We start from the raw sequence: 25413 nt of genomic DNA, 5'->3' as shown, positions 1-25413 counted from the left end.
TTCCCCCCCGCCCCTTCAAGTTATTCTTGTCCTCTGTCAGGAAGGTCCTAGATGACTGCACGTGGGAAAGTTGCACACTTAAAAATCACCGTTCTAAAGCCCTGGAGCACATTGAGGAAATGAAAATTCCCAGAAAGAGTGGTTTCATGGCCAAGTTGTATTTGTGTCTGTGGGACTTGATTGGCTAGGACATGCTAAAGGTGTATAAGCAAATGTTTCTGGTTAGCAGTATATCCAGATCCATCAGGAAAGGCATCATCATTGTCCTTTACTAGCGGAAGGTGAAAAGGGAAGAACATTGGAAATTGATGACCCGTTCTCACTGCTGAAAGGGGGAAACATAACTCTGTTCAAGATTATTGTCAATTGGATGAAGCTCTGAAGCTGGTCATTCACCCTTATCAGACCTGCACCGTAGAAGATTTCTGAGAACCTAGGCAACTGCATTACTGAGTAGCATATGTGTGGGAAGGACATGGACACCTTCATCTGCCTGGGCCAGGAGAAGGCCTTTGACAGAATTATACACACCTATTTGATAGATGTGTTTAACAAAATGGAATTTGAAGAGGGAATCTGCAAGTGAACACAGCTGCTGTATACCAACATCAGTAGTGTAGCCTCAATCAGTTGGTGGGAGTTAGAAAGCTTTCCAGTGAGATCTGGAAGTCAGGCAGGTCTGCCATCTTTTCCTTGTCTATTCAAGTGTTTATAGGACATCTTGTTGAGCCCACCAAGAGGATACAGGCATTTCTTATATTTCTTATTTCTTATCAAAGAGTTGACTATTCAAGGTATTGCGCACACTGTCATCAAAGTATCCCTGTACATAGTTAGCATCATTTGATCCTTTGCTCAGATACACATTTTGTGTGCAGACTATGGGCATCTGCAACCAGTTTGAACTGGCCTCGTGAAAGAGCCAGTGCTTTGACTTCTTCGCTATCATGTCAGGCTACCTGAAGTTGCTGGGGATTTGGTCGAGGGAGTTAGGGCATATGTTACAAACTGGAATGAATGAGTAGCCATAGTCAAACAAAAATTGATCAGGTAGGAACAACTGAGACTTTCTATTAAGAGTAAGAATCTGGTTATCAGGTGCTCTTAGTTTTGCAGTACATCACACAGATGTGGCCTATTCCTCACTCCTGCACCATAGTTATCATCTGAGCCATCTTCTGCTTTATCTGGAAGTTGAAAATAGAGACCATGTTTGGAGAACAAGTTGTAGAAACCTCCAGATAAAGAGGGAGGAAAAGGTTCCCGTCATCACCATCATTTTGTTGGCTGCCTTTGTGTGCATCAGACTCAGTGTTGAAACACCAAATAACACAGTATGTTTCTACCTGTCGTTGAGGATGGGTCTGGCCACATTGTCTGAAAATGCTCAAAGTAGGTAGACTATACAGTTCCACCTGTTCTTCATGGAGAGGTTTATGCAGAAAACATCATCTGGGCAAGTGGTCAGTACATAGTATCTTTGGGGCCCAGTAAGAAAAAGAGTTGGTATTTACTGTCAGATTGTTACCCTTAGCAGACTGTCAAACTCATTTGGCAGAAGGCTTAATGGCATGAATTTACAAAGCAGCTTGGCTTGGTTTCTGGTGAGAAATGCCCTTCCCATCAGATTGCTCCTACATACCAGAGTCTCATCCCTCCACACATTGCCCTCAAGGTGGTAGTGGTAGGGAAGAGACAGGTGCCCATTTCATTGGGGAATGTGCCTTTGCAAAGAAGATCTAGAGAGAAATGCAACAATTTTTCAAGGATCATCCTGAGCAGCTGCTCTGGGGAACTCCATACTCTATGACTGTTCCCACAGATGCAGACAGAGTCAAACATCAACCTGGCAAAGATTGCAGTTTGGTCTAACCAAAGCCTGCTGATCTTCCAGTACAAAAAATTGTGCTTGACCGAGTGTCTTCGACTTGAACATTCTGAGGTTCAGGACAGTGTGCTGAGGGCTGCTGAACAGTTTGAGGCAGCCATTGCAGAGTCACAATGGGGAAAGGTCATTGTCTAAGATGATTCAGCATCGTACACTCGGGCTGTGTGCCTTAAAAAGAATGTAGATTATGAAGATTAAGAGCGTTGAAATTATATTGTGCCACCTCAGTGGAACGTGACATATAGAAAAAAATGTGTATCTATTGCACATTCTGTAATTTACATTTTGAAATGCTTCGGCCCCAGGCTGTTTACCTGACTGACCTAGAATGTATTTTGCAAATATTGAGACTGTTACAACTGTATTGAGTAGAATAGAGTGGAATATACTATGTGGAGACAAGTTGAAATTTATTGTTATTCAAGTCAAAATGTTTTAGAATGTAATTTTACAAATTTTATGAATAAAGTATATCTTTGGGCTAAAGAAAGAACTCATTTAAAATCCTGAGTACAATGGCCTCTTTGTTTTGTTAATTAAACATGAGGACAGTATTAGAGTTGCATCTTGCCAAATCTTTTCTGCTGTTTTGTGGAATTTCAGTGCAAAGGTGTTAATCTGTTGTGGAAATCCATTTAATTATGCTTTTAAATATTTTCTTGTATTGCACAGTTCAATGGAGTGCTAGAATGCTGTTTCAATGCACGTCGATTCAGCATCCATGTCAATAGATCCTTCCTAATTCATATATGTCTATAAAAATAGTGTGGAATAGACATGGACATTCATTAGATTCTGTTGTACTCTCTTCACCTAGTGGATCCAAGCAAAATTATTATTATGTATATGGCGTTAAGTATTTGAATTGTGGAATTTGAAAAAAAGGAATTTTTAAGTACAAGAAAACGTCATTAGTTTCAAGTAGCCTTGTCTCTTAGATCAAGCAGAATGGTCCATCTTGTTGCTATATCCTTTAAACACTTCTGTTCAAATTACTATTTATTCTCCCTTGAATCAATTTATAATATCTCTGCAGTGGTTGTTCTTGGAATAACTTGGAGAAATAAGTAGTGATATCTTAAAAAGTGTCCATATTACACAGGAAGAGATGCTGGACATCTTAAAATGCATAAAGGTGGATAAATCCCCAGGGCTTGATCATGTGTGCCCCAGAACTTTGAGGAAAACAATGGAAGTGATTGCTGGGACCCTTGCTGAGATATTTGTATAATTGATAGGTACAGGTGAGGTGCCAGAAGACTGGAGCTTGGCTAACGTGATGCCATTTTTTAAGAAAGGTGGTAAGGACTAGCCAGGGAATTATAGACCAGTGAGCTTGACATCAGTGGTGGTTAAGTTGTTGGAGGCGATTATGAGGGATAGGACTTGCGTGTATTTGGAAAGGCAGTGACAGATTAGGGATAGTCAACATGGCTTTGTGCGTGAGAAGTCTTGTCTCAAGAGCTTGATTGAGTTTTTTGAAGAAGGGATGAAGCAGATTGATGAAGGCAGAGCGGTTTACTTTGTCTATATGGACTTTAGCAAGGTGTTCGACAAGATTCTGCATGATAGACTGGTTAGCAAGTTTAGATCACATGGAATACCAGGAGAGCTGGCCATTTGGAAACAAAATTAGCTCGAAGTTAGGAGACAGAGGGTGGTGGTGGAGAGTTGTTTTACAGACTGGAGGCCTGTGACCAGCGGTGTGCTGCAAGGATTGGTGCTGGGTCCACTGCTTTTTGTCATTTATATAAATGATTTGAATGTGAACATAGGAGGTATGGTTAGTAAGTTTGCAGATGACATCAAAATTGGTGGCGTAGTGGACAGTGAAGAAGGTTACCTCTGAGTGCAATGAGACCTTGATCAGATGGGCAAATGGGTTGAGGAATGGCAGATGAAGTTTATTTTAGATAAATGTGAGATGATGCATTTTGGTAAGGCAAATTAGGATGGGACTTAAACACTGGCAGGGTCCTGGGGAGTGTTGCTGAACAAAGAGACCTTGGGATGCAGGTTCATAGCTCATTGAAATTGGAGTCAAATGTAGAGAGGGTAGTGAAGAAGGCATTTGGTACACTTGCCTTTTTTGGTTAGTGCATTGAGTAAAGGAGTTGGGATGTCATGTTGCGGCTGTACAGGACATTGGTTTGGCCACTTTTAGAATACTGCATTCCGTTATGGTCTCCCTGCTACTGTAAAGATGTTGTGAAACTTGAAAGGGCTCAGAAAAGATTTACAAGAATGTTGACAGGGTTAAAGGGTTTGAACTTTAGGGAAACGCTGAATAGGCTGGGGCTATTTTCCCTGGAGCATCGGAGGCTGAGGGATGACTGTATAGAAGTTTATAAAGTCATGAGGGGCATGGATAGGGTGAATAATCAAGGTCTTTTCTCGAGGGTAGGGGAGTCCAAAACTAGAGGGCATAGGTTTAAGGTGAGAAAGGAAAGGTTTAAAAGGGACTTGAGGGACAACTTTTTCACTCAGAGGTTGGTGCATGCATGGAATGAGCTGCTAGAGGAAATGGTGGAGGCGGATACAATTACAACAATTGTATCTAGATGAGTACATGAATAGGAAGGGTTAAGAGCGATATGGGCCAAATGCTGGCAATGGGATTTGTTTGTTTAGGATATCTGGTCAGCATGGACGAGTTGGACCAAAGGGTCTGTTTCCGTGCTGTATAATTCTATGACTCTAAGACTCTATGCTGTACAGTTCCTGGGAAATTGAAATCTTGTTTAGTGTGCTGTTCCTGCCGCATGTCACACTTTGTTACCCGTCTTGATTAACATTCTCCCCATTATGAATGATATGTTCACCTTTATAATGTAAATTGCCACGCAGTTGCAATCTGCCAGTGTTGGCACTTTGGCTTTTCATCTTGGTCTTGAGGGGTAACCTAACAATGATTGAGGAGGCTTGAGAACAGGAATGAGAACTGAACAGACCAGAATGATAAACGGACCTTTGGTAGAGGAGACCCAAGACCTGGAAAGAGAGGTCAGTAATAAGTAAAGCGCATCATTGGAGACCCAAACAAAGAGCAAGATCCCAGATCAGGGAGACTGGCAGGCATAAACAGAGCAATATCAGTAGGGGCCCTTAAGCAGAAAAACTGATTGGTAAAACAAAGTACCCAGAAGTCAATGCCAAATGATTGTTAGGTAAAATCGAAGTAAAATCCCATCAGAAACCACATGATTGGCTGGTGAGTATTTTTTCTCTCTCAACACTGCTTTGAACAAGGGTCCAGTAAATTAAAGAAAAATCAAACACGGTGAGTATAACCGTGAGTGAATTAATCAAGAAGAGTGTGTTCCAATGAAATAAAATATTATAAAATTTGTAGTTTAAACAACATACTTACTAGATTCTCAAAGAGCAAATAGAAATTGTACTTAAATCATGGAGGGGCAGCTGAGACCTTTTGTTTGTAGTTCTTGTGCCACTCGAAAATTCAGGACACTTCTTGTGTCTTGGGGAACCACGTGCAGAAAGTGTCTTCAGCAACTTGAGCTTGAGTCAGAAGAATAGGAAAAGGCAGCAAATGCAGGGGTCTTCAGAGTGTGCGCCTCTTTGAAACTGGAGACTACAGGTAATCATGGTATAGAGTCAATACCATGACACCAATGGCAAGGGACTTCACAGGAGGGAATGGCAAAATGTAGAAATACAGAGGTTATAGGAGATTCAAGTCCAGGCAGTTCAACTTGCGTGATGAGAAACATTTTAGAAGCAATAATCAAATAAAAAAATTAATAGACCCTTTGGAGAAGTTTGAGTTAATTTAGGAGAGCTAGCACAGATTTGTAAAAGGTATTGTTGCTTATTCAGCTTTTCTTCTGACCTTGCCTGCTTTCAATAATCTCCTTGTTTACCTACCCCTATTGAAATAACTCCACAAATACCAGTATTCTGTCACCAAATTACCCTTTATTTACATGTGCAGAGTACATCACACTGAGCTAGCTAGCAGAGAGCTAGCTCCTAGAGTGAGCAGAACCCCTTACGTTCCTGTTTATGTCTGTCAGCCAACACTCCCTGATTGGACCAGGTTAACAGTCCCAATCAGGGGATTCATATGTCATGAGAACCACCTAGTCGGCATTGTTCCAATCACTACACCTTTTATATACGTATATATATATCTCTCTGTGTGGGCTCCATGCCCACCTGTCCGCATATCTCTCCCCTTCTCTACTTCTCCCCTCCCCTCAACAACTTGGTCTTCTGCATGAATGCTACTTTTTCCCACAGATGCTGCCAGACCTGCTGAGTTTTGCCTGCAATTTCTGTTTTTGTTGCGAATCTCCAGTATCTCAGTTCTTTGTTTTGTTATTTTTGTAAAAGGCAGATTGTATTTGACTAATTTTATTGCCTTTTTAATAAAGTAGCAGAGAAAGCTGATGTGAATACAATGGATGTTTTCTAAATGGCCTTAAGAAAGGGTTTCACAAATTCTTTCATGAAAGGTTGACAAACCTGAGGCTTATGGAATAAGAAGATTCAGTTTCAGCTGGAATTTTTAGAAGTAGCTTAAGGATAGAGAATAGCCAGTCATGACAAATTGTTGTTTTTCAGACTGGTACTGCTGTTTTGTAAAGGTCACAGCTGACTCCTTTTATTTGACACTAATGACTTGGATATTGCGCTACAAAATGAATGTCAAAAGTTTACAACAGTAACAAACTTGGAAATGTGGCCTGATCAAAGGACCTGGCAATGGGAGGTGCAGGCCCCAACCAGCAAATACCACCCCACAACCTCCATCCCGTTTTTTTTTACTGTGGCCACCTGTAGAACCTAAGTCTCTTGTTCCATATTATCAGCAGCAGTCCTAGGAAAATTCCAGTAGAGGTGACCGAGGTCCTGTTGCTTCTCTAACCAGCAGATGAGACCCACTTGGCCAACATTAAATTCCACCTATGTTGAAAGTATATAACATACTAGTATCATTTGGTAATTTAGGTCTTTATTAATTGAATTGAGGCAAGTGGATTTTGGTTTCAGTTCTGTGAATTCTTTTTTAACTTAAATCACGAAGTCATTTGGAAGTATTACCTAAATACATCATTTCCAAGGAAACATTTACATAGAATTGGCCAGTCAGACACCTGATGTATTAATTGATGAAGTATTTGTACTGCTGAGTTTGTGGCAGATAGAAAAGAAGAATTATCGGAGGGCACTGTTAGTTTAGTCCGAGTTAAGTTCAGAAGAATCAGGCTTCAGTTTCATCCCTAGCACAAGAATAATGTTTTCAATTCATGAGCAACATTCACCTTAGCAAAAGGGCTGGTCAGTTTGTGAATTCTCCAAGCTGTGAGTGTTCATTTGAAATATTCAAGCTTTCAGAACTGAAAAGAGATTTAGGCCATCAGAAATTAAAGGAGATTCAGGCCATGAGAACTGGAAAGAAGTGTCAAAATTGTTTCAAGAGTGCAAGAAGGAAGTTGGGAAGAGTCAGTTAAGTAAGAAATTAAAGAATTAAGATGGGAGTGATATTTCTCTGATATTGAGTACCTGGAAGGTTACTGAGTGAAATGTTGAATCTGTTTTTGCTTTTTATGTTAATGTCTGTTCACATTGATATGTGTACATATAACTTTGTTTTTTTCTCTCTCTTCTGTTGAATAAACTCATGTTCTTGAGTTAAAAAAACATTGGCAGCCTCATGTGGATATGTTCAGTGCCTAATCACCCCGGTACTTAACTGCAAAACTGAAACTTACGACCTTTCAACCAGGTTTAATTCCTGGTTCTGACTTATGTACTTGTATCATAACGCACTCAATAACTCTTTGTTGTTTCCACATTTTTCCTTTGCCATGGTTTTATCACTAAAGGGTGTTACTATTAATGGTATGGGCAATATAAATACCATTATACTTAAGTTTTAGTCCTCCCAACACTAGGTAGTGCTGCTGCTCCTTGAAGTCCCAAGCTGTCTCTTCCAAATCAATTCCACTTGATGATCTTGTTGGTATATTCTAATTTTAACTTTTTCGAGCCCCAGTCTTTTCATTTAAGTTGTTAATGTGTGATATTTTTATTTTTTGTTTCAGGTAAGTTTTATTTTGATTTAACAAAAAAATTAACCTACTGCTCTTGCCGCCTGCTTCACTTTTTGAGTTTGCCTATTCTTCAAGTCATCCCAGCCCTCCTTTCAATTAAAAGGAAAAATATCGAGGGACAGGTTTACCTGAGCAGCAGCAATTACATTATAGTCATCTTTGGAGTGTGATTATTACTACCACCTCCACACTGGTTTATCAGAAAAATAATTTTGATTGTTATCCATTTGAAAACGACAGTCAAATTGTAAATTTTCCTCAAAACAAGTTGTGAACAATGTGGTGTTATTTTATCTGTGATTATAAAAAGTAATTTGTGCAATGTAACTTGATTTATCATCAATGAAACAATTGCAGAGTTGAATTATTTCAAGAACTTTGTTACAAATTTTGTTAACCATTTCAGGAACCTTCAGTTAAGTGCAAGATGGATAGCGGATGGTTTTTTTCAATTTTGTATTTATATTTAAAATTCAATTTGGGAGAAATTACTGTTTCTAAACTAGAGAATAGCAGTGCAAACCAGAGAATAGGTGTGTAAAATGTAAGCATAAAGGCCATGCAATGTCACACATAAGCTTACTAGATTCTACTGGTGCTAGGTCAAGGTTATTTTAATCCACGTGAGTTGACCGTTAGTTAACCTCAAAGAATGTGTGATATCATTTGCTTTGTTGGTTGTATACGGTATCAGTTTATTCAGTAGGGTCTGGATTAATCAAAATACAACCAGGCATTTCAAGCATTTCTAAAGGTCTCTTGAGGTTTAGGACACAGACACAGTTGGTATGTTTATCTTGAATTAGCATTTCTGTATTAATACAGTGATACAGTAATAAATCCAATCAGCTGTGAGGGCATCTGTCTTTCTGGAACCCTGCTTTTCAATCTAAAGCATCTAGCAAAACAAATTTTCAGAGTTTTTGAAAATTTAACAATTTTTTGGAGAAAATTTAATAGCACTGTGCCTTCATATTAGTTTTAGTTTGTCATATATGCGTACCAACAGGGAAAAGATGCTTAATTAAAAGAGTTACCCACTTGTAAGAAACATCGAATAAGCTGGAGGTTCAGCATGAACTATTAACTCATCAAGAAATGGTATAACAAGGTGTAGAGCTGGCTGAACACAGCAGGCCAGGCAGCATAAGAGGAGCAGGAAAGCTGATGTTTCGGGTCTGGACTCTTCTTCAGAAATGGGGGAGGGGAAGGGGACTCTAAAATAAATAGAGAGGTGGGGGAGGCGATGATGGGAGGTGGATAAAGGAGCAGTCAAGGAGGCGGGGATGGAGCCAGTAAAGGTGAGTGTAGGTGCTGAGTTGGGATGGGGATTGGTCAGTCGAGGGAAGACGGACAGGTCAAGGAGGTGGAGATGAGGCTGGTAGGTAGGAGATGGGAGTAGGAGTTGGCCTGGGAGGTGGGAGGAGTGGATAGATGGAAGAAAAGACAGACAGATCAAGGAGGCGGGGACGAGCTGGGCTGGTTTTGGGATGAGGTCGAGGGTGGGGAGATTTTGAAGCTTGTGAAGTCCACATTGAGACCATTGGGCTGCAGGGTTCCCAAGCGAGATATGAGGTGCTGCTCCTGCAGCCTTCGGGTGGCATTGTTGTGGCACTGGAGGAGGACCAGGATGGGCACGTCGTCCAAGGAGTAGGAGGTGGAGTTGAAGTGGTTCGCGACTGGGAGGTGCAGTCGATTGTCACGAACCGAGCGTAGTTGTTCCACAAAGCGGTCTCCAAGCCTCCGCTTGGTTTCCCCGATGTAGAGACCAGATCAGGAACAGCGGATACAGTATACCACATTAGCAGATGTGCAGGTGAACATCTGTTTTAAGTGGAAGGTCTTCTTGGGCCTGGGATGGGGGTGAGGGGGAGATGGAGGGGTAGGTGTAGCACTTCCTGCCGTTGCAGGGAAAAGTGCCAGGGGGTCCACCACCCCCACTTCTTCCTCCGTTATATCGATGACTGTATCGGCGCCGCCTCGTGCTCCCACGAGGAGCTCCAACAGTTCATCCGCTTTACTAACACCTTCCATCCCAACCTTAAGTTCACCTGGACCATCTTCAATACCTCTCCTTCCGGGACTTCTCTGGTTCCATCTCTGGCAACCAACTGGAAACCGATATCTATTTCAAGCCTACCGACTCCCACAGCTACCTAAAATACACCTCCTCTCATCCACCTTCCTGCAAGAATGCCATCCCCTATTCCCAATTCCTTCGCATCTGCTCCCGAGATGAGGCGTTCCACTCCCAGACATCCCAGATGTCCTCGTTTTTCAAGGACCGCAATTTCCCCTCCACAGTGGTCGAAAACATCCTCAACTGCATCTCTCGCGTTTCCCGCAACTCATCCCTCACACTCCCTGCCCGCAATAACAACAAAGACAGAGTCCTCACGTGCCACCCCACCAACCTCCGGATTCAACACATCATCCTCCATCACTCCCGCCACCTGCAATCTGACCCCACTACCAGGGACATTTTTCCCTCCCCACCCTTATCTGCGTTCCAGAGGGACCGCTCTCTGTGACTCCCTTGTCCGCTCCACACTCCCCACTAGCCCCACCACCCCTGGCACTTTTCCCTGCAACCACAGGAAGTGCTACACCTGCCCCAACACTTCCCCCCTCACCCCCATCCCAGGCCCCAAGAAAACCTTCCACATTAAACAGATGTTCACCTGCACATCTGCTAATGTGGTCTACTGTATCCGCTGTTCCCGATGTGTCTTCCTCTACATCAGGGAAACCAAGCGGAGGCTTGGAGACCGCTTCGTGGAACACCTACACTCAGTTTGTGACAATCGACTGCACCTCTCAGTTGCGAACCACTTCAACTCCCACTCCCACTCCTTGGACGACATGTCCATCCTGGGCCTCCTGCAGTGCCACAACGATGCTACCCAAAGGTTACAGGAACGGCACCTCATATTCCGCTTGGGAACCCTGCAGCCCAATGTTCTCAATGTGGACTTCACAAGCTTCAAATTCTCCTCACCCCCGACCTCATCCCAAAACCAGCCCAGCTCGTTCCCGCCTCTTTGACCTGTCTGTCTTTTCTCCCACCTATCCGCTCCTCCCACCTCCCTGACCAACCCCCCCCCCCCCCTACCTCCCAGCCTCATCCCCGCCCCCTTGACTTGTCCGTCTTCCCTCGACTGACCAATCTCCATCCCAACTCCCCACCTACACTCATCTTTACTGGTTCCATCCCCGCCTCCTTGACCTGTCCATCTTCTCTCCACCAATCTGCTCCTTTATCCACCTTCCAGCATCGCCTCCCCCCTCTTCTCTGTTTATTTCAGAGTCCTCTTCCCCTCCCCCATTTCTAAAGAAGGGTCCAGACCCATAACGCCAGCTTTCCTGCTCCTCTGACGCTGCCTAGCCTGCTGTGTTCATCCAGCTCTACACCTTGTTATTTCAGATTCTCCAGCATCAGCAGCTCCTACTATCTCTCAAGAAATGGTTTGTTATTTTACAGTTGGAAATACAGAATGCAAATATATTTTTCAGCCCAGATCATCAAAGACGGAAAATGTTTCTTCTTTGCAGTGGTAACTAGATCGGTTTTGTCGAATCTTCTCACCTCATAATTCTCTTGCTCTGGATTTAAGGAAATAATTCAGTGTGTTTGAATTTAGAATCCTGGAAGATAATAGGAAATATTCAGCCTCAGAAGTCTAGGACTTGCTGCAACATGTAAAAAGCACAAATATTTCAGAAATAGACAAAGTTACTTAACACGAGTGCAAGTCATTTCCTGTGAGTCATTTGTAGTTTAATCAGGTTTTGTCATGATTTTTGGAGAATAACTGCAATTGTTTTTGAATGGTGACCTGAAGAATGTTCAATGGCATGTGATCCATCACTGAAAAGGATTTTAGAAATATTTTGTTTCAAATGAGATTTTATGATACAAAATGCTTTACTGCATCATCGTCTGATTAAAACACTTCAGTGTTTCTTGGCAGTACTGTATAATTTGCATTCATTTACTTTTCAAAGTTTTTTGAAATTTGCCAATAGGATGTGGGTACCATCGGCAAGTGACAGTGAAGGAACGCAAATGTATTTCCAAGCCAGATGGTGTGTGACTTGGAAGGGAACTTGTAAGTGTTCCCATGTGTCTTCTGTCGTTGTCCTTATTACTGTTAGACGTCTCAGATTTGGGAGATATTGGTTAAAAAAAAAAAAGCCTTGGAGAATTACTGCAGTGCATCTGGTCGATGCTACTTGCTGCAGTCATGAAGGTTCAAAGAAGTCAGGGCACCTGCACAGCCAACCTTTATCACCAGGGTTTTACTAGAACTCCTTATACATTTTCAAAATGACACAAATTATGCAGCACATTATTGAGGTGCGTCCCATGTACAGATTAAGTGACTGACTAATTGTACTAAATTCAGCAAATGAGGAAGTAATCTTTGAACTCCGGGGAATTGCATTTGCTTGGTAGGTAAGATAGATAATAACTACTGCCTTGGTGCTCTGCCCATGGAGAGAGTGAATGTTTAAAGTTTGTGTGGAGTGTCATTCAAGTGCACTACCTTGTCCTGGATGGTGTCAAGCTTCTTGACTGTGTTGTAGCTGTGCTTACACTTAAGTACAGTTAAGGCTCTAATGAATGGTAACTTTGAGGATGTTGATGGTGGGGTATTTGATCATGGCAGTGTCACTCGATTACAGTGGAAGTAAAAACTGAAAGAACTGCAGATGCCTGAAATCAGAAACGAAACCAGAAATTGCTGGATAAGCTCAGCTGCTCTAGCAGCATCTGTGGAGAGAGAAACAGAATTAATGTTTCAGGTACTGTGACCCTTCCTGGACCCAAAATGTTAACTTTGATTTCTCTCCACAGATATTGCCAGACCTGCTGAGCTTGTCTAGCAATTTCTGTTTCTGTTTACTAGGGAAGCAGTTACACTCTCTTATTGGAGATGGTTATTGCCAGGTGCTCATGGTGGGAACGTAACAGATTATAAAGTATAATTGGAATAATTATAATGCATGTTTTTCTACTTTTATCCTGCAGGTTGTGAAAGGCCTTACCTACCTCTGGAGCCTAAAGATTTTGCACAGAGGTGTGTTATATCTTTGTTTAGATTTTTATTTTACAAATAATACCTTGTTTTCTTTTCTACTCAAATAATCAAGAAGGCTAAAGTTATTAATTTGGTGAAAGGAAAAGTAAAAAATTGAGTTTTTAGCTCAGAGTGGCAAAATAAATTGATGTCAGCAACATAGAAAATAGAACTCTACAAAGATATTATGGAAGGTTAGATCATATTTCTTTTTGCCACAGATGCTCAAATTTGTATTCAGGTGTTTCCAATGACTGAGAAGTTAGCTGTTTCTGCTCAGTTCTTTTCCCCTTCCCTTTAGTCCTGTAATCTCTTCACTCATGAAGTCCAATAGGCACAGGATGTCTTCCTGTAACATATCCAAATGTTTTTATTTAAATATGAATCTTACCAGTGAGTGTCTAACTATGGAGGACAACACCAATGACCTTAATCCTGTCAGTACTTGGCATATGTGCAGTAAGATACAGCAATCTGAGCGTGTACTTGCCCAAACCACTTTCTGTTGCCCAGGGAAATGTGGTGAGTAGTAGTGACTCTACCCTCTGCCCTGGCTGAGATCAGTTAAGTGCAGACATTATTTCAAATCATCATTTCATAGTTGAAGCCTATTAATTGGGACACTTTGGTGGAAATGAACTTATCTCATTTATCAGATCATCTCCATTAATCCAAACCCAACAGGTATTGATCTAACTTTACATATTGGCCACATCTCCATCAACTGGCGCCAGCTACATTTACAAGCTCTCAAAACCAAAGTGGAGTCATCTTTACATGATTAATTAGTAAAAGCTTGTACATTAGATTCTGTCTGTTCATTCAGAGTTCCAATATGTGTATGTTGATATTTGTGTTATAGTTTTGTGTCCTTGTTTCATTTCCAACCCTTTAATAAATGTTGAAAACTAGAAATGAACAAATTAAGATTGAATTCCTACTGAAATGGAAATGATGCAATCCATGAATGGCCTCACAAATATAGTTACATTACATCTCAGCAGTGGCAGTGAATTGGTGTCATTGTTTCATGATTTCAAAGACTTAAATACACAAGTGCAGAACACTTTTACATCACTGAAAGAAAACATTAGTGATATGAAATTTTACTTTCTAGCCCTTCTTGCTTTTCTATATTGTAAGTGATGACTTAAACTCCTATCTGACTCCAAGGTGTCAGCAGCTTTCTAACAGCTCAAGTGGAAGGCCCCATCAAGTTTTGATTTCAGAAGTTTATATGATTCTGTTCTAATTGAAGTTATCTTGTCCTTTAGTTTTGCATAAAATGTAAGTGACTGCTGCAGCATTTGTTGACAAATTTGAAATTTTTTCTGAGTAAACCTTAATTTTTTTTACTCCTGTAATCCAGTTAAGGGGTAGGTCAAGCTTCAAAATAATAAAGTACCCAGTTAAATCAGGTAGCAGTTGAACAGTTCCCCTCAGCAATGAAATCTGCAATTTTCATATCCATGTTAGGTCTCCTGTTCCAACTGCATAATTTAGGAATAATGTTGAGAATTGCTGAGCAAAGGCTGATAATTTCCCATAGCAAGTGAGGTGGGAGAATTGGATTTAAAAAAAATCACCCCTTGGCTATTGCAGATGATTGCATGATTTTGGCAGAGGTTTAGGAAAATTAACCAATACTCTCAGCTACAGGAGATTCATATTTTTCATTCCCTCCATCCCCCCCCCCCCACAAAAAAAGTCTGTATGGCGACCACTTTTTAAAAAAAAATCTATATTATCCAAAATGTTTGTTAAATATCTGTGCTGCCTTGAGGATAGTCACAGAGAAGCTGGCTGCAGCAACAGGGCAAGATGTAAATATACAACTGAAGAATAAACTCTGCATTTTACTAGGGCTGCATTATCTAACAATTTCAATGTTCTGAGGCTTGCTGTAGTAGATTTGAAATTATCAGAATTTAATTATTTTCCCTTGACTTGTGTTGAAGGTTTGCTACATGCATCCACTGCATGTTTTATTCTTTATTCTTTTACTCCCACACAAATAGAGGTGTGCACTGTCACAATGTAATATGCAGTTGTGCTTTAGGAACACTCAGTGCTGCATTGCCTGGAACAATTTACTACTGCGATAATGAGGGGGAAGAACTGGTCATTTTAAAATTAATTCACAGTAATCACTGTACAGTAAAATTGACATTGCTTGCATTTTATTATGAGCAGAAACAATGCTCAACAATGACGTTCCCCTCAACAATCAGTTGCAAAGAGTTACGATTAACTTGAATATCCTTTGTTTGTTTCTGTTGTTGGATACTTTTGTTGGAATGCTGAGCGATAGTTACATCATCAAGGGGATGAGCTTAAAGAAGTCCCTCAACTCCACCATGTGAAAGAGAGAAATTAATATGCACAGTTGAAAATGAAGCACCCAGGGTTCATGACTGTTGATGTCAGTTGCTTTGCATTGTTGAGCCAGTTCCTGATGGCAGTAATGTCCCACTGACAGCTTAAAAACAATCAACAGAGAAAACAAAAGCTATGCATAAAGTTGTTTATTTACAAATGTATTTTTATTTAAGTGATTGGTTACACTTGCTTATTATGCTCTGCTGAAAGTTCCTAAGTCATACTTGACAGCTGTCTCCTGCATTGCACACTAGCTAAGCTGATGTTGTGCAGAAGTTCTGGTTCCACCAGAGATTTTTTGTAATATTCATTAACAAATTGTGCATCTTCTTAAATGACACAGGAACAAAATCATCTTGGTTTTGTCAATTGTCTTGTAACACCAATCAAGTTTTTCTACTTCATACAAGTAGATTGAGTGGCTATGTTGTAATGAGAATACTAGCTTATTTGAAAAACATTTTCTCAAACGTGTTATTCAGGAGCGTTATAAATGTGTGCAGCAGGTGCAAAGCTTGTCGTTCTAATCTGTATAGCCTTTGTGTTGCCTTCATCTTCTGCATTACTGAGTCATAGCTGTAATTACAGAATCATTAAATTCTGAGGTGCCTTTAAAAGGGATTGTTTCTATCTCCTATTTGTGTTCTTTGCAGATGTCAAACCCTCTAATATGCTAGTGAACACACGAGGACAGGTCAAGCTGTGCGATTTTGGAGTAAGCACCCAGGTATGCTCATGGGGACGTCTTTATTCAAATCACCTGGCTGTAAGTCAAAGGAACCCACAACAAAGGCCCCTTGTTGAGGGAGAGACCTATTCACATTTAATCTCTGAGTGACTTTCTTTCATCAGAGTATGATTGTTCATTGTTTAATGACAGAAAAATTGCTGATATTGTAATTACTATTTAAAAATAGAACAGGTCATTGATATGCGTATTTGATTTGAAACGTTTGGCCAGACAATGAGGGGGGCAGAGCACATGCCGTGCCTGGGGAACTATGGAGGCCTGCAATAAAAATTAATGTGGAGATCAACAATAGTGGCAGGCATCTACAAGGCGATGCACAAAATTTAATTAATTTCCATTTTTGGCCCTTGAGACACTTGTGGTAGTGACCTGTGAGCTTGCTTTGGTGTTGATTTGAATTGCAGTCGCCCTTTTTTCTCAGTCAAAGAATTTGAAGAAAAAGAAGGTCAGTGGTATATTAAAAGTTGTCAAAGTCTATTCTCCCTAGTGCATTGTATGTTCTCCATTTTGTCAAATGTGTAAGCAGACAGCTTGTGTCAGGACAGTGTGATGGTCCCGTGTGACAGAAAATTTTGTTCAGACTGTTAGATGTTCCAAAATCTGACTTTGTTATAAGCAATTGCAGCTTTTGTAATGGAGTGATGTAAGTTTATCTGTAGCCATTCTGATTTTAAAGTCAAGAAACTGTTTTCTATTTTATCGATGTAATTCATTTCATAATTCCATACAATTCTTATTTAAAAAGACCAAAAGATGATGAGCAGAAGTAGATGATTCAGCCCGTCTAGTTGAACTGAGATCAGACTTGATAATAGCTAATCTGATGATCCTCAGCTCCGCTTTCCTGACTTTTACCCATGATCCTTGACTCCCTTACAGATTTTTAAATCTGTATGTCTCAGCCTTGAGATACTTAATGTCCCAAATTCGACAGCCCCCAGCAGTAAAGAATTCCACAGATTCACTACCCTCTGCAGGGAAAAAAATTCTCCTCATCTCTGTTCTAACTGTTAGAAGTCACACAACACCAGATTATGGTCCAACCTGAGGAAGGAGCAATGCTCAAAGCTTGTGATTTCACATAAAGCTGTTGGACTATAACCTGGTGTTGTGTGACATCGGACTTTGTCCACCCCAGTCCAACACCAGCACCTCCACATCTATTCAAACTGGGTGGCCTCTTACCCTGAGATGGTGGCCTCTGGGTCTGGATTGTCCCACAAGGGGAAGCAACCTCTTCAGCTTCTATCTTATTAAGCCCCCTAAGGATCTGATATGCTTAAATAAGGTCTCCTGTCATTCTTCCTAAATAGGAATGTGGCCCAACCTAATCAAATTCTCTTCATAAGAAAATACCTCCATACCTGGGATTAACCTAATGAACTTTGCTGTGCTGCTTCTAATATCAGTATATGTTTCCTGAGATAAGTGAGCAAAACTGTTCATACATTGTAGGTGTGGTCCAACTGTTGCCTTTATTGCTTTCAGGAAGATTTCTGTAATTTTATACTCCATTCCTTTTGAAATAAATGTGAACATTCCATTTGCCTTTCATGTCAACTGTTTAACTTGTACATGAGCTTTATGTCATTAATACTCAATGACCCCCAAATCCCTCTGTGCTATAGCTATCTGCAGTCGTTCTGTGTTTAAATAATGTTCAGCTCCTCTATTCTGCCTGCCAAAGTGTATAAACTCCTTTTTCATATTATGTTCCATCTGTCAAGTTTTTGCCCATTCGCTTGACATTCCTCTGCAGACTCTGTGTGTCATCTGTACCAGTTGCCTTCCCACTTATTCTTGTGTCATCCATAAATTTGGCAATAGTCTATTCACTTCCATCATCCAAGATATATGTGTTGTAAATAATTATGGCCACATAACTGATCCCTGTGGCACTCCACTAGTTGCAGGTTACTATCTTGAATATGCCCCCCCACCATTCCGCCTCTCAGTCTTTTATTAAACACTGCTGAAAAGAGATCAGAAGTTGAAGCTTTTTGTCTTGTACTCTTCAGAATGAGAGTGCAAGAAACAGATTTGGAAAAGAAAAGGCACCATTTTATATTGAGTGCGAAGAAGGTCCTGATTGGTTGAGCTATTATTGACATTAGTTAATTAAGAACTTTTAACAGTTTATCCTGCATTTTCTTGTCAGTTATAGCCCATCCAATCAGCGCCCTATTCTCATTGTATACAACATGGTGTCCTTTTTCCAAGTCTGTTTCTTGCATCCTATTCTGATGAGTGAAAAGCTTTAACTTTTAATCTCCTTTTAATAATGTTTAAATTCTGTCTTCTGTTAGTTAACTATTCCTCTCTTGATGCTAATACACTACTCCCAACATCATGGGCTAGCAAGCAAATGCAAAACTTATCAAATGCCTTTTGGAAATCCAAATCTATTACATCGATTGGTTTCCTTTTATCTATCTTGCTTGTTATCTCCTGAAAGAATTCTAATAAATTTGCCAGTCAACCACAGTGCTTGATTGTATCATGTGTTCCTAAATTCCCTGCTATTACGTTCTTTATAATAAAAATTTTGCCAATAATTTTCCCCGAGACAGACGTAAAGGCTAACTGGCCTGGAATAACCTGTAATCTTCCCTTTTTAAATAAGGGTCTGACATTAGCAGGTTTCCAATCTTCCGGCACTTTTCCAGAAACTCAGGATTATTGGAAGATTGCTACCAGTGCATCCATTTTCTTTGTAGTTAATTCCTTTCAATATCCTAGGATGCAACCCATCAGATCCAGTGGACTTATCAGTAACATTCCGTATAAACTGGGCAGCTGTGCAGCCAATCTGAGGGTCCATGTGTGCCAATCGTGGAAACTGGTCCCAGCACATTTCATGTGAAGCCCGTCCCAACAGAACACCTCCCTTCTACCCCAGTAGTGGTGCCATTACCCCACGAACTGAAACCTATCCATCATGCAGCAATTTTGAGTCACATATTTAACTTCTTGACTTATTTACCCTGTACCAATTTGCTTATGACTTCCAAAAAACTTTTTAAAAGTATTGAAATATGTGCATATTAAATCAAAAGCCACCTATTTTCCTACTTTAACTGTTAGTAAAATTCTACTGCACCATATATAAGTTCATGCCTTTCACTTGACAAAGGCTGTAGGCCAAAAACCTTGACAGACTGATGATCTTCAAGGAAGTCATTGAGGAATCACAGCTTTCACACAAGCTATCTATTACCCATTTACAAGAATAATACCAGACATGAGTGCATATACATATCATGAAAAGATTGACAGGCTAGGTCTCCTTTCTCTTGAAAAAAATGAGGTAAAGAGAGGTGGTTTAATAGAGGTTGCTAAAATTTTGAAAGACTGGGACAGAGTGGATCCATAGAGAACATTTCCTGTTTGGAGAAAGAGCATATGTAAATGTCATCAATATAAGATAGTCACCAAGAAGTGCAATGGGGAATTCAAAAGCAACTTCTGTTTGCAAAAAGTCATGAGAATGTGGAATTTTCTACCATAGTAGAAAATTCGTAGAAGTAAACTGTATAGTTCCATTTAAGTGGAAATTAGACAACACAGGGAGAGGAGTTAATGTATACAAATATAATTTTAGATATGGAAAGGTCGGAAGAAACTCAAGTGGAACATAAGCATCAGGGAGCCAGTTGTGTTGAATAACCTTCTTCTGTGTAATATATCCTATGCAATGCAGTGAATATATGGTTTCTATTTGAATATTAGCTGTTTAATACCTACCCCAAAAAAAGATGGTTGTGGTTGTTGGAGGTCAATCATTTCAGTCTGGGACATCACTGCAGAACTTCCTCAGGGTAGTTCGGTCTAGGCCCAACCATCTTAAGCTTCATCAATGGTGTTCCTTTCATTAAAAGGTCAGTAGTAGGGATGTTTGTTGATTGCACAATGTTCAGCATCTTTACTGAAATAACCTATGCAACAAGACAACATCCAAGCTTGGGTTGATACATGGTGAAAATAGTTGTACCACACAAGTGCCAGGCAATCACCATCTCCAACAAGAACGTATCAAACCATCTACCCTTTGCATTCAGTAGAATTGCCATTGCTGAATCCCCACAATCAATATCTTGGAAGTTATCTCTAACCAAAAATGGAATTGAACCAGCCACATAAATACTGTGACTCTAAGAGCAAGACAGAGCCTAGGAATTCTGTGGTAAGCAACTGATCTCTTGTGTCCCAAAAGGCTGTTCACTATCTACAAGGCACAAGTCAAGAATGTCATGGAATACTCTCCATTTATGGAGACCTGCTCCACAACACTCAAGAAGCTTGACACCATCCAGGACAAGGGAGACCATTTGATCATCACCTATACACCACCTTCAACATTTAGGAAATTACCTCCTTCCCAAAGGATAGCAGCATCTACAAGATGCACTCAAGACCTACAAGATAACTCACAAGCATCCTTGAAAACCCACAATGTCTGCTATCTAGAAGCACATGAAAATACCATGTACAAGTCTCTCACCGCCAAAATAAAAGGCATGCACCATCTTGACTTGAAACTATGTTGTTACTCCTTCACATTAATCAAGTCAAAATCTGGAACTCCCTTCCCAACAGCACTGAGAGTGCATTTACACCCTAAGGACTGTGGCTGTTGAAGAAGATGGCTCGCAAGGGCAGTTAGGGATAAGCAGTAAAGGTTAGCTTAGGCAGTGATGCCCACATCCAATGAACAAATAAATACAAAGTATTCATGTTGAAGGTGAATATAAAGCAAATGGGTTAACATCTCTCATTGATTACAATAAAAGCAGATACTACAGATGCTAGAAGCGTCTATGGGGAGAAAAACAGTGTTGTTGTTTCAAGTCAAATAATTTCAGATTTGATTTAACATTAATGGATTAGCTACAACAGCCATTTGAGATTCAGTTGAAAGTCAGAAGTATGTTATCGTGTCGGACCTCTACCTACTGGATAAATATAACAGTTTTGGTGATATTTCTTTTTAGAATTGTGTTAATGGTGGTATGGTATCTCATTGACTACTTGCAGGATTGCCATTGCAGAGAGGAAATACCTTGTGCAGATTGCAGGTTTTTTAAAGGTAGTGTCAGGAAGGATGATTATATTCCAGTCTTGAATATAACTTACATCTTCTAGAACCATACTTGAGAAATCTAAAAAGACAGGGGCTTTTTCCATCATAATATTGTGAGAGAAAACGGGGAGGAGGGAAGATAGAGAGGGAGAGAACATGGTGTTAGTCAATAAGTTTGTCAAAGCCATGATATTAAAGAAATGAAGAACTTGAACTTTTGGAATTTGTTAAGAATAGCAAAATGAATAGACAGTTAATAATGGGATGTTACAAACATGCATGAATAAGTAAGCATCTGCAGTTGCAACTTTTGGGGTAGGAAAACTTTGGAACAGAAAATTGGAATATTCCAAAAAGGTAATGTCAACAATATGTTTTGAGTGTCAGACCAATATGATTTAATGACTCCTGTTCCTATGGCCTTGGTTAAAATTTCCAAACTCCATTAAGTTTGTGCAAGTGTCTGAAGTCAATAAATTTTCAAATTTCTTAGCTGCAAGGCTTAGTACCTTGACCATACTGAGTACTTCATCTCTCACAGGGATGACGAGTAATAAAAGGGTTAATGGCAAAAGTCAGAGGATTAATACCATTGAATTGAATATATCATTTAGAAATGAAAACTATTTTTGTTATCCCCTCTGCATTCTTGTTCCCAAATCAGCTGCTCTGCTGATTTTTACATAAGCCAAACATTGCACAATCTTATTTAATTTTGAACACTAAAATATTTCAAGTTTTAAATTCATTTTCTCATCTTTTGCTTTCTGTCCCTTGTGTTCAGTCTTTATCAAATCTTTCTTTCTCTCTTTCAGTACCTATTTATTTCTAATTCACTAATTTTAATTCACTCTCTTCCTCTATTGTTATTCAATTTATTTTTCAATCCTTAAATCTTACTTGTTAAGGAGATAAACTGTCGATCCGTTGAAATTCCTAAAATTGCAGATGTTTCATTGTCCGTGTTGTTCCATCATCATCTCACACTTAATAAACTTTTAGAGCAAAAGTTTTCAAGCAGAGGGTGAAGGAAAATTTCAGAAAGGATCCTGTGCAATCGTCCACTCAAATAAAATTTGAGCCATTCAAGTTATAACAAATTCCTTGGTATCACTTTACCCAACTTGGTTTGCTAGTTCTTATGTCTTCCAACCTCTGTTTCCCCCACTACTAATAGTGTAGTATAGGTTTAAATACTGTCATAGCAGCTGGTAAAATTTAAAATAATAAATTGTGAAACATAAAGCTAGTCTTCATAATGGTGTACATCACAACTATCATTAATAAAACCCGTTTAGTTCACTAATGTCCTTTTAGGGAAGGAATACAGTCATTGTAATTCTGTCTGACCTACATATGACTCCAGATTCATAGTAATGTGATTGTTTCTCTGAAATGGCCTAGCAAGCCACTCACTTCAAGGGCATTTAGGGATGGGCAACACATAAGAACAGGAGTAGACCACTCAGCCCCTCGAGCCTGTTACACCATTCAATGAGAGCATGGCTGATATGTGGCTTAACTCCACCTTTAGCCCATAGGCTTTAATACCTTTGGTTAACAAAGATTTGTTGACTCAGATTTAAAATTAACAACTGATCTCGAATCAACTGCTGTTTGTGGAGGCAAGTTCCAAACCTTTACCACCCTTTTTATGTATAGAAGTGCTTCCTTACATCTCTCATGAACCATCTGGCTCCTATTTTTCATACTATGTCCCCTAGTTCTAGAATCTCCAACCAGTGGAAATAGTTGATCTACCTTGCCTTTTCCTGTTATTATCTTGAAGACTTTGATCAGATTCCCCCTGAACCTTGTAAATTCTAGAGAACAGCAGCCTAATTAGTATAATCTTTCATCATAACTTAATGATACCTGGGTTTCAGGGGTTCTTGTTAAACCTACAGTGTACTCCTTTCAAGGCCAATGTATCCTTCCTAAGGTATGGTGCCCAGATCTACATATACTACTCCAAGTAGGGTCTAACCAGCATTTTGTATAGCTGCAGCATAATTTCTGCCATCCTTATTCTCCAATCCTCTAGATACAAATTATTCCATTAGCCTTTGCTAGTCCTTCTAGTGATTCCACAATTTATGTAAGAATAGAGATAGAACTCCATTTCCAACACTTTTCTCAACAACAATTTCTGAAGAAGTCTTATACCAGACTTAAAGTTAACTGTTTCTCTCTCCACAGATGCTGCTTGACCTGCTGAGTTTCTCCAACACTTCATATTCACTCCCAACTCCTCTACTGCACTGTAAGCTGCCTTGACCTCTTAGGCTTTCAAGCTAAAAGACTCTCTCTCGATTTTAAAACTTGCTTCTTTGATTGTTTAATTATATCATACAACTCTTCAGTGGTAACATTTATTTCTAGGTGAGATCCTAAATGAGTACTTTGCATTGGTATTCACCCAGGAAAAGGAAATGGAGGATAATGAGATTTGTGTGGAGCATGCCAATATGCTAGGGCATTTTGAGATTAAGAAAGTGCTGGTGTTGCATCTTTGAAGAGTATTAAGGTGGATAAGTCCCCAGGGCCTGATGGTGTCTACCCCAGGTTGTTAAGAGAGGAGATTGTTGGGGCCTTGACCAACATCTTTGTATCCTCACTAGCGTGGAGAGGTCCCAGAGGACTGGCGAGTAGCTAATGTTGTTCCTCTGTTCAAGAAGGGAAATAGGGATAATCCAGGAAACTATAGATCAATGAGTCTCACAACGGTGGTTGGGAACCTATTGGAGAGAATTCTTAGGTATAGGATTTACACACATTTGGAAAAGCATGGCCTAATTAGGGACAGTCAGCATGGCTTTGTGTAGGGCAGGTCATGTCTTGCTAAGTTGATTGAATTTTTCAAGGAGGTGACGAAGGTGATCGATGAGGGTAGAGCTGTGGATGTTGTTTACATGGGATTTAGTAAATCTTTCAACAAGGTCTCTCATGGTAGGCTTATCCAGAAGATTAAGATGCATGGGACCCATGGTGACTTGGCCACATGGATTTAAAATTGACTTGTCCATAGAAGACAGAGGGTAGTGGTGGAAGGGTGTTTTTCAGGCTGGAGGTCCGTGACTAATGGTGTTCTGCAGGGATCTGTACTGGAACCTCTGCTGTTTGTGATATATGTAAATAACTTAGATGAAAATGTAGATGAGTGGGTTTGTAAGTTTGCAGATGATCCAAAGATTGATGGAGTTGTCAAAGGATACAGAGGGATATAGATCGGTTGCAGATATGGGTGGAGAAAAGGCAGATGGAGTTTAATCTCGGTAAGTATGAGGGGCTGCACTTTGGGAGATCAAATGTTAAGGAAAAGTATACAATTAATGGCAGGACTCTGAACAGCATTGATGTACGGAAGGATCTTGGGGTTCAAGTCTATAGCTCCCGGAAAGTGGCCACGCAAGTGGATCAGGTGGTAAAGAAGGTGTATGGCATGCTTGCCTTTATTGGTTCGGGAATTGAGTACGAGAGTCAGGATGTCATGTTGTAACTTTATAAGACTTTGGTTAGGCCACACTTAGAATATTGTGTTCAATCCTGGTCACCGCATTATTGGAAGGAGGTGGAGGCTTTGGAGAGGATGCAGAAGAGGTTTACCAGGATGCTGCCTGGATTAGAGGATACAGAGAGGCTAGAAAAGCTCAGGTTGTTTTTCTTGAGCAGCAAAGGCTAAGGGGAGACTTGATTGAAGTTTATAAAATTATGAGATGCATAGATAGGGTTGACAGTCAGAATTTTCCCTTTTCCCCAGAGTTAAAATGTCTAATACTTGGGGGCATGCATTTCAGGTGAGAGGGGGAAAGTTCGAAGGAGATGTGAGGGGCAAGATTCCTACACAGAAAATAGTAGGAGTCTGGAACACAATGCCAGGGTGGTAGTGGAGACAGATACGATAAGGGCATTTAAGGGACTTTTAGATAAGCACATGAATAAAGGAGGAATGGAGGGGTATGGCAGGCAGAAGGGATTAGTTTCATTTGGCATCATGTTCGGCACAACATCATGAGCCAAAGGGCCAGTTCCTGTGCTGTACAGTTCTGTGTTCTGTACAAAGTACCCTGGGATGTTTGTTAAAGGCAAGTTGTTGTTGAAGTTGTCCACATTTGATTGGTTGGCTGAGCGGCTGGTTTGTGATGCAGAGTGACACC

The 25413-nt window shown here is 40.2% G+C and overlaps 1 protein-coding gene across 7 annotated transcripts in view; it reads left to right on the top strand.

The window, feature by feature from the left end:
- map2k5 (mitogen-activated protein kinase kinase 5) overlaps nt 1-25413 on the top strand; it is a 351751-nt gene that overhangs the window by 185758 nt on the left and 140580 nt on the right. For all 7 annotated transcript variants that reach the window (XM_048615802.1, XM_048615808.1, XM_048615804.1 and 4 more), the window contains exons 13-14: nt 12998-13046; nt 16079-16152. In XM_048615802.1, the coding sequence (XP_048471759.1) occupies nt 12998-13046; nt 16079-16152 (123 nt within the window). The remainder of the gene's footprint in view (nt 1-12997; nt 13047-16078; nt 16153-25413) is intronic.

This window comes from Rhincodon typus, chromosome 33, assembly GCF_021869965.1.
Source record: "Rhincodon typus isolate 14 chromosome 33, sRhiTyp1.1, whole genome shotgun sequence".
NCBI classification, from domain to species: Eukaryota; Metazoa; Chordata; class Chondrichthyes; order Orectolobiformes; family Rhincodontidae; genus Rhincodon; species Rhincodon typus.
The sequence above is the reverse complement of the archived record's forward strand: the minus strand, read 5'-3'. Positions and strand labels throughout refer to the sequence as shown.